This window comes from Schistocerca gregaria, chromosome 2, assembly GCF_023897955.1.
Source record: "Schistocerca gregaria isolate iqSchGreg1 chromosome 2, iqSchGreg1.2, whole genome shotgun sequence".
Taxonomy (NCBI): domain Eukaryota; kingdom Metazoa; phylum Arthropoda; class Insecta; order Orthoptera; family Acrididae; genus Schistocerca; species Schistocerca gregaria.
This window is the reverse complement of record NC_064921.1, coordinates 670364490-670377802: the sequence shown is the minus strand read 5'-3', so window position 1 is coordinate 670377802 and position 13313 is coordinate 670364490. Positions and strand designations below refer to the sequence as shown.

Sequence of the window (13313 nt, the reverse complement as noted above, 5' to 3'; positions counted from 1 at the left end):
CCTCTTCGACAAGGCCATTGGCAGAATGAGAGTGACTTCTTATGCTGGAAATCTTTGGCCACCAATGCTGATTATTAATCAAAATATAATTGGTGGCGGGTTTCAAACTCGGGACCGAGGACATTTTGATTACTAATCAGACGCTACTCCTGGATCAAGGAACTGTTACCCAGCTGAAATGTTTTTTTAGATGTGTAAAATGGTAAAAGGAACTCACAAAATAAGTACACGTCTAAATAAATGTTGTTAACAGATATTTGATCATGGGCTGCCCATGACTAGCCTGTTGAGTTTTGTATTTTATTAGTCTTTTAAAATCATAAGAGTAAAACAAAAAAATGTTATGAGGTCAGACACTCTGTAGATTAGTGCATTTTGCTTTCTTCCACTAAGTAATTTACAGTGTGTCACGAACCCGCTCTACTGTTCAGGAAAATTTATCTCCATAAGGACACCGTTACGGTGTAGCTAATGGCTGCATAATACTTCAGTAGAGCTGGGTATGATGTCTCCTTTGTTGATGCTGCTGAGTCTGCGTTGTCCATGTGGTTTCTCGTTGTCTAGGCAATGATTCGTTTGATGCTCTGGGTCCAAGAAGAGGTGTGGGTTTTTTAATTATTACTGGACTGTTGAAAAATGACGCAGTACTTCATGGTTTCTTTGTATCAAAAACACATTTATTGCCAAAACTATATACACAACTACACTCAATCATGGCCAACACTCAAGTGGCCGTAAACCCATTGTAGACCAAAGATCACAGTCATAAGCTACAAAGAACATACAATTCCAATATCGATTATTGATCGCAACACCTAACTTAGTATTATCTTAAGCAAAAGCTTTTTTAACACCACTTTAGTGTATAACATAACAAAATGATGTCTATTTGTCAGTTCCATTACAAGTGGCATCAGTTTGAGTAATAATTCATCTATAAGAAATTTTTCAGTGTGCTAATCATAATAGGCAGTGTTTATCCACAGTTATGTTTAACACATCTGTTGTCACAGTTGGAAATTGAAACTACATCTTCACTCCACGTAATTTATACTGAAATCCATTTAAAATAATATTTCTTAATGGACTTGTTATTACATTATTAAATCAGGGTGTATACGACCCGGGAGATCCGGGAAAAACCCGGGAATTTTTTTAGAATTCCGGGAAATTTTCATTGTTTCTGTTTTCAGCTAAATTTTTGTGAATTTTGTCTGGTAAGAACCAATATTCTAACAAAGGATATTACTGTATACCGCTATTGCAGAATAATACTGCAACAACAAAACATGAACGAGAGAAAAAAAGTAAAAAAATAAGTTGCAAAGGAAATGTGCCATATAGAACAACAAAACACAGTGCTCATACAACCATCTGCCAACAGCAAAGCGTGTCAAAGGCTTTAGGAAGACTATGCAATGCTTCCTAACAACAAATTGCCTCAATGACCGTGATGTGACAACTGTCCAAATTGGATTCATTTGAGCAGAGGCGGGCGGGCTCTTGCGCATGCGCAGTTGTCGCGTATGAGTAGTACCTTCTTTCGCTTCTGGTTACAGAATTATGGCTGGGCACCACTTCTTAATATTACAACGGTTCGGAAATCTGGCACTGATGCCCAGAACAGTCTGAGTTGTGGTCGGGAGATGGGTCATCACCATGTGACCTGTGTTTAAGTTCAATGATTTTGTTGTTTCCTCTTAGTTTATTGCTCTCATGTTAAATGATAACAAAAACGGATTTTTGCGGCCGGGAGTTATCAGATGAATTAAAATACTTTCGCATAATTACAGAAGGCTAAAATGTTATTAATTTTAGATTTTATTTCCATCTTCCTGACAGTTAAGCATTAATGGCCTTGCAGAACAATGAAGTTATTTTTGGCGGTTTGCGAAAGAGATTTGGCTTTCATTAATATTTTCTGTTTTATTTGAAGCGAGGTGTTTCATTTCGGCTTCTGGCTAGTTTCAACTGTTCGCTGCATTTCAAGTGCACGTATGGCATTATGCCATAATAAAGAACCAAACATGAGATAATACAGTACTGATTCTCCAAGAAAATTTACACACGAATCTGGACATATGAATATGCATTTTAAGCTGAATTATGCATTTTAGCATGGTTCACGAAATTCCAGTGCCCTTGAAGTATCCTCTGATGTCTTGTTTCTTGTATGATATAATGTAAGATCTTTTAATGTTTTACATGTACGAACATATGGGCTTCCTGTGTCATCATAGCTGCGTAATTGCGGTGACGCCTATTATCTAGAGCTCTCTTCCAACTGGAAATAAACCTATTTGTAACAGGTCGCAGGAAAATATTGCGAATGGTGGTTTGAAAAGCGTTACATTCAAACCAAATTTCCTTTTACGCAAGATGAACTATGTGTGAAAATGTACGATGAATTACTTAAATCACAAAACGTTTGCCTCTCATTAAAAAACCAGCTCTTGAGGATGACTATTTAGAAGAATTTCGAGCCCACAAGATCAAACATTTACATCGTTATTAAAAATTTTACTGGCACATTTATGTGATGTATCTTAAAATGTAACACACGCAAAAAGATCAACATTATATGTGTAAGTTTAGCTTCTCTTCCAGCTTATTAATCTTAGAAACCAATATTATATGTGAATGCTATGTATATTAATTTAAACCATTAACTTTTCTTATTTGTGTGTTCGCGCTACTTAAGTGATCCTGCTATTGGCCTCCTACATCACGTGTCCGTGCTGTCATCAGCTGGCGAGATCACGTGACAGTGAGCCATGACTGGCTTACAAAAGCACCTCACAATCTAGAGTTCAATGCTTCGGAAAGTGACATGCGGTGTTTAGTGGAAATCAACTTTATACCTTTGTAATACAGAAATATGCAGGATACATGTTACTGCACATCAAAGGTCTTTAAAAACATCGGTATATAGAAGCATAAACATTCACAGAATTGATGAGTTTTACAGTGCCGAGAAGAGTATACTGTCACTTAACACGGAAAAAGTGTCTTTTCACACGGGAGAAAGTGTATTTTTAACTGGGAAATCTGGGAAAAATCCGGGAATTTTTTTCCTTGTCCACGTATACACCCTGTAAATGTTTACAAAGTAGATCAGGTTTCTTAATTTTCCAATCAATTAATTTTTCATGTGTTAAAAGTAAATTTATAAGTACGTTAACTGTACATATTTGTATCTGTCACATAACACTTCTACACCTCTGAAAAACTTTGTTAATATAAAAAAAATGCCAAGGTGTACCATAGTTTAGAGTCCACGCTGAACCGACACTTCCAAAAATACAAGGCATGCCACCAACCTTGTGACGTCATGCTTAGCGGCCCACGTAAACTGCTACATCGCATGGCCTGCTACACTTGTTACTCATTCACAAAATACTGCAATTCAGTCAACTAATTATTGTGCTTTTTGTCTTCATTTAGCAGTGAAAAGTTATACTAAATGACCTACCCTCCACTTGAAATAAGCTCTTTATGGGAGGAGGGGGGGGGGGGGGGGGGACAGTAACATGTTACTTCAGAAAGCAGTTGCATTTGTAAACATAAATAGATTTTAGGACTAGCTATGTAATCAGAGGGGGGAGCAAAAAATAAACACTGAAAAATTTTCTGTTTTCTTATGTAGCCAGTTTCTGAATATCAGCATGTATTACTTATTTAAAACTGGCACTCTAAGTGTATATGTTATTATCCACCACCAGCAATTGAGGGTGAAACTTCAACAAAGCCAGCAACTCGGGCTGACTAAACATCAGAAAAATCATCAAAAAACATTGTCTGAAGAACCCGAGACAGAAGCCAACAAGAAATTTGTCAGCAAGTGGCCACAAAAGCCTTTGTTTATTAAACATGTAAACAGAATTTCATATCAGACTGTGCCCAAAAACTTTGGACTTTTTATTTCTTAGCATTTTCAAGAGATTGTGCAACATATTCCATTTTACACTTTCTACTGAGCACAATATGTATTGCAGCATTCATTTAAAGAGTAAAAGCATTTTATTTTGGGCTTGTCTGTAGACTAGTGACAGGTAACTAAAACAATAAAAGACAATGTTGTCAGTGTCCTAAAAATTTGAGTTTTGTTTCTCAATATCTTCAAGACAATGTACAGCACTTAAGTTTGGGCCTGCCAGTATGGCCGAGTGGTTGTTGGCTCTTCAGTCTGAAACCGCGTGACCGCTACGGTTGCAGGTTCGAATCCTGCCATGTGTGTGATGTTCTTAGGTTAGGTGGGTTTCAGTAGTTCTAAGTTAGGGGCCTGATGACCTCAGATATTAAATCCCATAGTGCTCATAGCCATTTGATTTTACACTAAAAACATTATGCATGGCATCGAATAGTAAAGCGTTATGCATTGAAGATCTGTGAAAGGCAGTAATAAGTAGTAAAGATTAAAGAGACAAAAATTTTAAAAAGTTTCAGGTTAGAGCACACAAGTTTCCCCCTCTTAAAGCCTTCAAGAGATTGCACAAATGTTTCATTTTTTTGTACTAATTATTCATTAGAATATTTCCAGTAGTCCATATAATTTTGTTAGATATTTCTGGTACAGTGTGTTGAGGACAACAATTTTCACAAATCACATCAGCCATAATTATATTCAAAAAGAGTTCAGCTGCTACTGTTCTGATTCAGTGGCTTCATGAAGGAAAGTGTTATACAAACAACTTTTGCAATGTCGAATAACTTTGACACAAAGGAATTGCAGACATTGGATGCAAGTGGGCATTGATTGAAACCAATGGGCAGAAGTTGAAAATTTCTGCTGGATTGAGGTTCGAACACAGGTCTCCTGGTTATTAGGCAGATGCTCTACTGAACCATCTGGAGACAGTGATCATCACAACTGCTCGGGCTACCCTAACATGCCTCCTGCCAGACTAAAATTCTCAGCTTATACACGCATTACTAACGTAGTGCCCCTTGCCAATCATTGGTAGTCCATGCAGTAGCAGTGTCTGGATGGCCAATGATCAAAGCATCTGTCTATTAAGCAGGAAACCCATGTTTGGTCTGGCACAAATTTTCGTCTGTCCCCATTGATTTAAATCAATGTCACTTGCAGCCAATGTCTGTAATTCCTGTGTCTTAAGGGTCGCTGGAGCAAAATGCCTGAAAGAACAGACACCACACATACACCGAAGCACCAAAGAAACTGGTATAGGCATGTGTATTCAAATATAGAAAGATATGTAAACAGGCAGAATACAGCACTGTGGCTGGCAACGCCTATATAAGACAACAAGTGTGTGGTGCAATTGTTAGGTCAGTTACTGCTGCTACAGTGGCAGGTTATCAAGATTCAAGTGAGTTTGAACGTGGTGTTATAGTCTGCGGATGAGTGATGGGACACAGCATCTCTGAGGTCGCACTATGAAGTGGGGATTTTCCTGTGGAACCTTTCAGAAAGGGTACCATGAATACCAGGAATCCGGTAAAATGTCAATTCTCCAACATCAGTGCGACTGGAAAAAGATCCTGCAAGAACAGGACCAATGACAACTGAAGAGGATCGTTCAATGTGACAGAAGTGCAACCCTTCCATAAATTGTTGCAGATTTAAATGCTGGGCCATCGATAAGTGTCAGCATGCGAATCGTTCAATGAAACATCGATAATATGGGCTTTCGGGGCTGAAGGCTCACTCGTGTAGCCTTGATGACTGCACGACACAAAGCTTTATGTCTCGCCTGGGCCTGTCAACTCTGACATTGGACTGCTGATGACTGGAATCATGTTGCCTGGTCAGACAAGTCTTGTTTCAAATTATATCAAGGGGATGGGCGTGTACAGGTATGAATCCATGGACCCTGCATGTCAGCAGGGGTCCGTTCAAGCTGGTTGTGGCTCTGTAATGGTGTGTGGTGTGTGCAGTTGGAGTGATATGGGACCCCTGATGCATTTAGAAACGACTCTGACAGGGATCACGTACGTAAGCATTGTCTGATCATCTGCATCCATTAATGTCCATTGAGCATTCCGACAGACTGATTTATGGACAGCCCTGCAGGATTCATGGGGTCAGTTCCCTCCAGCACTACTTCAGACATTAGTTGAGCCCACGTCATGTTGTTTTGTGGCACTTCTGCATGCTCACTGGGGCCATACACGATATTAGGCAGGTGTACCAGTTTTTTTGGTTCTCTGTATAAATAGCTTTATGTAACTACTGTCACAGGAAATTCATATGGGAATTACGGACACTCTGCCCTATTGCCTAATTAAACTGCTTATCAGTTGCCACAGACTATAAATTGCCAAAAAAAATCTCTGCACTTTGTACATTGAAGTTCCTTATCAATGTGTCGCAACAGGAACCAACAATGTATGTTATAACTCTGAGATCAAATTCAACATGTTTGAAATCATCATTACTGACATTGAAATTAAAAAATGAATCACTAATATCACATGCTCACGGTACTTTCATCACAACTATGCTTCTCTAAAATTCTCAGCTTTTCTTGTTGACGCACATTTAGTTTTAAGATACTCATGAGTCTCAATTTCTTTCCAGTTTCCAACAACTGCCTAAGTGAGATATAATACTGGCATCACCTAATTGTCTGTATATTATCTGTATAGACTGAATTGTGCTAAGTAATAAATTTATCCAGGAAAGTATAACACATGTCTGCTGCTTTATTGGTCAGAGCCTGTAGCATTTCTTCCTTATGCTGAATTCCTTTCAGAGGTGCTTTAACATTAACCCTTTAACTGCTCTGGACATGTTACTGCACACGCTCTTGCACCTTACCCTCTATACTCTGAACATGTTTACACGTGTCACCAGTCCTTCTATCTGGAACTCTGAATGTGTCTACGCATACGCACATTCAAGAGTACCATGTGGAAGGACTGGTGGTGCGCGTAAACACGTTCAGAGCACACAGAGACAGGTACAAAGGCATGCACATTAACATGTCCAGAGCAGTTAAAGGGTTTACACTGTACCACAAGGTCCTAATCAAATTTGTAAATTTGGCTGTACCCTCCCAATTTTCTACATTATGAACTGGCCCCAACTCAACCAAACCATTTTCAACATAGTCATGGAACTCTTCAGTAACCAGTTTAATCATATTTTAAACAACATTTCTGCATTCAGTTTCTTCACAGGCAGTGTATACACAATCTTTTTGAAAGCAGAAAGAATACTCTGAATCGTGAATACATGTGCCCTGGCTGCTGCATCAGCAGTATCCAAAGCCAGTCCAGTAATATTTCCTGCCTTAAAATCTGTGTGTAGCTTGATGTGGATCTCGCATAAACACACAGGCCACACAGTTTACGTTGTTCCACACATCAAACTTCATCCTTCAAGTGACTTCAGAATTACTTGGGTTCACATTTATACTGCAGCTGAGCTTTGTTAATGAATTTGGGCGCAGTAGAAGGACAAAATCAGATGATTGCAGAAACTTGTAAGCATGTGGGAAATAGTATAGAATAAAAAGCTCTGTATCAAATTTATGATAAGCCTTGGATTGAAAGGGCATTGTAGTTCTTCATACCTTCTGTAACTGGTGAAGTTTCAAGGAGGGAGTGAAGAACATATGTTTGAATCTCTCTCTCTCTCTCTCTCTCTCTCTCTCTCTCTCTCTCTCTCTCTCTCTTGTCTGACAGTAATTAATTCTGTACATAACTTCAGAACATTTTCAACTTTAGTTACACTGCTGACTGATTTTGGAAGTGTGTTGGCAACAGTTTTTGCATCCTTCATATGCAATTTAATGCTGGGGTTCCTGCAAACTGTTATGTACACATTAACTGTGGGCTGTTTGGCATGATGCCGTGGTGATGTAGCAAAACTGTTGGCTGACCTTGCTTTCCTTGGAGGTGTCGGAAGAACTGTAGATCCCCTATAACTGTTGTGGATTAGCCAGTTTAGAGATTTGGAGGAAGGCCATAGCATGCCACTTCCAGTAGGACCATGCCTAGTAAAGCACTGTCATGGTAAAAAAAAAAATAAGGTTGATGACAGTTTTATATTTACTGGTACAGTACATGTATTTTCACAGATCTGAATTGGGTTCCTTTTTATTCCAGTTCTTTTGTGTAAACTGTGCTTAGCAATGGAGTTTGTGTACAGCCAGCCACATGTGATGTCACCCCTCCAGATCCTTCACAGTATTAATTGTGAAATAACATTGGCATATTTGACATTTTTTCTGGTATTTAGTATTTGAACAATACTCTCTCCATGTTTTTGTAAGTTGTTTAATTCTTTGTGATGTTTCATTACTAGATGTTGCTCTGTTTTAGCGCTGGTCAGAGTCCCACACAATATGGTCCCCACTCGGAACTTACCTTGCTACCTTCCACAAGCAAGGTGTGGCTTTGTGGTATGGAGAAAAATTCGATAAACTCAGATTTTCACATCCTGGAATTCAGTTTATTAATTTTTCACCATGTGAAAAGTAAGTTAATTCTGTCAAATTTTAATTTGTGAATAACATTAATTTATTGATATGCATTGTGGAAAAGTCTTTCATGTTAGTATAGTAAAGTAGCTGTATTGTATAAAACCCAGTTCATTTTGTCCGTCCTCAAAACCCAGGAGGCATCATTTACTGGCACCCAGATTAATGCTTTCCTTCTTGATCTCCAGAAGGTATTAAGTACAGTTCTACCCTGCTGCCTAATGAACAAAATAAAAGTGCGCAGAACAGCTGTGTTGTGGGATTGAAGAGTCATCTCAGTGTAGAGATTTTGGGCGTAGATTTATATTTGGGTGTATCCCAGGGGAGATATGTAGGGTTTCCACATATTTACAATATGTATTAATGATCTTGGTGCAGGCACTGGCAGTAGACTGAAGCTGTAAATGTAGTGTGTTATGCATAAAAAGACAGAGATCCACTAATGTTTCATTGCGCTATTGATGACACATCACAATACAGTGTAACTGCCATAAGAATGTGGAAGTAACCACTTAGTTTGAGCTAAAATGGAATGTACACATACAAATCACAGGTGAGGCACATGCTCGACTGAGATTCATTAGAAGAATCATCAGGAAAGGGCGTATCTTAAGTGTTAATAGTCAGACTGGATTGATAGAGGAAATAAGATGATTGAAAGTGCAGCAGCGCTTTTCATTACAGGTTCATTTAGTAAATGCAAAAGCATCATGGAGATAATGTCATCTCCAGCTGCAGATGCTTAGGAGAAATGTTGGGCATAACAGTGTGGTTTAGTATTAAAATTCAGAGCACATGCTCTTAGAGAAGTCACAAATATATTACTCTCTCACATGCATGTATCTAGTGAAAAGATGTTGAAGGTAAAATGAAGAGATTCAAGCTCAACTAGAGGCTTACCAACAATTGTTCTTCTACCCACCATTCACAACTGGAGTGGTGAAGGGAGGAGTGACAGTGATACACAAAGGTCCCTCAACACACTGCTAGGTGTCTTGCATAATGTAGGTATAGTGAAGTTGTATTTAACATCAGGTAGCGTCACATTGCTATACATACTGAAGGAAAGACATAAATCTGCCTTGGAGTCAATTTCTCCGGCTCATATTGTGGAGCCTCAAAAGCTACAGCTTTCAAGAAAAGCACAAGAATTGAAAGTGATTAAGCACCGTATACTAAGACAAAAGTGTAGAAGTTGCCCTCTAAATCATCAAAAAATTTTGTGAGTACTCAGTAAAAAGTAGCAAAAAGTAAACAATGATAAATGCTTCCACTAGTCAAGGAAGTGCTCATTCACTGCATCTGCAGAAGTGGAGTTGCGAATGAGTCTACTACTGACTTGAAACTAGTTTCGGTGATCGATGTAGCTGCAGTATCAGAAATAAGAAAAATCATCAGAATAATACCTAAAAAGTAGTGTGCCCAGTATGTGGTCAGTTCGATGAATCAGAAGAACTGAACTACTCTAAAAAAAATGTCTGACTAATGGTCAACATTGTATTAGTACTAGATTGGAAAGTGGACATTTCAGACCCACATAGAGGCAGAGAAATCCTTTGCAAAAGGCCAGTGTTTGTCTGCAGGAGACCTGCTTGAGATGAACTGACACCCTTAAGCTCAAAGGTATCACTATCTGTGGAATGAAGAACTTCAGGGGTGAGATGGTTTAAGCTGCCACTACACTCTTCTTAATAGCTACAGCTATTATTATTGCTGACAGAAAAGTTCATATTTTGTGTAATATTATGCTATATAACATTTACCGTACAATATATTCTGGATAGTGGTACTCTTCCTGTACAGCTTCTCTAATGATTCTTACTTTTTGGATATTTTAATCCTTATAATGTGCAAGAAACCAGCATTGGCCTGCCCCACAGTGCCTAGCACTGTGAACAAGGAAGCTTAAAACAGTTTGCCTCAGATCATGCCAAGGAAGTTGCTTAGGTTATGCATCAACTTTAGCCAGCACAGTTGCTACACCCACAATGGGTCATAGAAATCGCCGGTCTCTCTAGAGCCTACAAAGAAATATGCAGAAATGCTTATTTTCCAGTGATACAGTTGGGCCTGTTAACATTCATGTCTTAAATATTGACATAATGTCTGGTGGTAACAAATGTAAATTCCTTGAACTACACATAAGGTCACCATGAAGTAATTCACTGCATGACTTAATAATATTGGCTTCTCTTTAAGACTGTAAAAGAAGTCATCAAAAGCAATGAAATATCCAAACTTGCCACACAAAAAGCAAAAACGAGGTGAGCTGTCAGCATTGATCAGAAAAATTCTCACGGAGCAGATCTGTAGTCTCCACTGTTCCGTTTTAACTGTAATTTGTAAAGGACATTTCAGGTTACCATTCGTTGATAGTTTCTCTGACACTACACTACAGTACAGTTACTATTCTCTTGAATTAGTCGCTTAAGTAACATCTGTTCAAAATTATCAGTTGCTTTTTGCAGTATGGGCGAGTATTGACAACACACACAAAGCTGAATTAATATTTATTGTTCTTTTGTAAGGCATGCTTGCTAATAGTACCTTTTTCTCCAGTTTCACAGTAATGTGGAATCCAATTGACATTCTCAATTTAGCTATGATGAAATATGAAGAACATGGTTTCCAGCTGAAATCACCTACTTCTCCTGAGGACGTACATATGTGTCACTTGTTAGTTGATTTCCTTGACATTCATCCGAATGATATCAACTTTCTTTTGAAATTGTGGACATGTTAGAAGAAATAGGAAATAACTGTGATGATTCCACGAATTGTGGTTCAGATGATGTCAATTGTGCCAGTAACAGTTCCGAAGACGAATGCCTTCCAAGTCTAATAAAAATATGGACTGTAACAGCTTTCAGTGACAAAGAAAAGGTAGTGGAAACACTGGTTAAATGAAGGAGAGGAAAAACGCTTGAAGTTACAGTGTGTGAAGGCATTTTTGTTTCATAAAATTGAAGCTTGAACTGTACAAATGGAAGAATAAATTACATGAAGTAAGAAACGGAATCCCGAAACCATCTGAATGAAAAACTGTTCGAAAGATTTAGAACCGCTCATGAGAGGCTATACACTGTTATCGATGGAGATATAAAAGACTGTGCCCACCAAAGTGCATATGACATGAACATTTCTAATTTCCAGGCTTCATCAACTTGGCTTTGCAGGTTCAGGAAATCATACAGAATAGGAAGTCACAAAATTACCAAGTTTACATCATTTAAACATTGGAGCAGGTGCCGGTGATTAACAGTGTTAAAGAGAAATTCATAGCTGATATAAAGACAAATCTTGCTGTTATCCCCGCAACTGCTGTTTACAACTCTGATAAGAACCACAAGGCAAATTAGGACCAAAAATAAAAGATGGACTGCTTAGTTGCAAAAATCTTGTATTTGACGTATTAAAATCTGGAAAAAATGGGAAAAGGATAATTTTCAACATTCCCTTTGCAACGTATTCCTATTATCTGCAGAAACTAATTCATTGCTTTTGTTGGATTCATGGTAATGAGGTCGACAAAAAATTTGTTGATGTAATATGAAATCTGCCTGGAACTACTAGTGCGATTCGACCTCTCGAAAAAGAATTTTTTCAACAGTGGAAAGAATTTTTCAGGAAATTATCAGACAACTTAATTTCCAATACTTCTCTCATTTCAGGTTTATCAGCAGAACAGTATTCTTAAGCTTGTCATTTGTTCATTACCAGTTTTCTTTGCCATACATTTGATAAAGTATGCTTGGTATGCAGCACAACATGCAGAACAATGGCTGGTACCATTTCTGATTCCATCCCAGTTATGTCTAAATAAGACTAGGGGTTACTGTGAAGTGCCTGACAGCGTCAATTTTTCCTTTGTCCGGTGTGCCTGGAGCAAGCAAAATGTTTTGCCATTCAATACACACTTCGCATTTTTGTGACTACAGAGAATAAACAAAGAACTGTTTCACTGATTGTCAAATGTACTGCATTCAAAAATTATTATAAGGAGTGGCCTACAGGAATTGTTATAAAATGTAATACTTTCAACAAACTAAAAGTCCTCATTGATGGAAGTATGTTACATCAAACATTGCAATGATTTTATTTTCTCTGCTGGCCACTTATCAGAATTACATATGCAAGAATTGAACTGTCGATATGAAGTTATTAAAAAAAAAAATGTTTGTATAGTTTAAGCTAGGTTTTCAACGGAACAAACAAGTTAACAAACACAAGCAAAAGAGAATTTTCTTGTGTACCTGGTATGCCTCTTGCAGGTCTTTCAACTAGACGCCACTGCAGCTACTTGCGTGTCCGTAACCTTCCCCAGTTACCTTACCAGAAAATGGAGACCTACAGTTGAACATGGAATCCAAACCACATGTACTTCGTGGCTTCTCCAACATCTGTGAGAAGTGAATCTACGGTTGAAAATAATGAAAGTTGTGGTCTGAATGGGATTTGATTCTGCACTCTCTGGATCATGAAGCATGCATGTTACCACTATAGACCATTTTGGTTTTAGAGGTGGAAAAAAATGACCATTAGACCTTCTATGTGTCACCTCTTGAGATGATGCTTGATGCCAGTAATTAGTGTTCTGTTCTTAAATTTCCCTTCAGTTGTAATGAAAAGCCAGGGAAAAATGGCAACTGACGTACAAGGAAAATTTTGGACCACTGCTAAGGAGATGGAGATGCAATTGAGACAAGTGTACAATCTCCACGCATGTCATGTTTCCATACAAATTGAGACGCTTTCGTTCTTGGTGCCGTTTTGTGTACTACATCAAGAACAGTGCGCTCACAATGCAAAATAATCCTCACTGAATAGCAAAACTTCGCATTGTGGCTCTAACAAGATAGAATTGTA

At 38.2% G+C, this 13313-nt stretch overlaps 1 protein-coding gene across 1 annotated transcript in view; it reads left to right on the top strand.

Annotated features, from left to right (window-relative positions):
* The window catches only part of LOC126334714 (eukaryotic translation initiation factor 3 subunit B), a 79431-nt gene that overhangs the window by 48568 nt on the left and 17550 nt on the right, over positions 1 to 13313 (top strand). The window contains exon 5 of the mRNA XM_049997225.1: positions 8290 to 8444. Coding sequence (XP_049853182.1) covers positions 8290 to 8444 — 155 coding nt within the window. The remainder of the gene's footprint in view (positions 1 to 8289; positions 8445 to 13313) is intronic.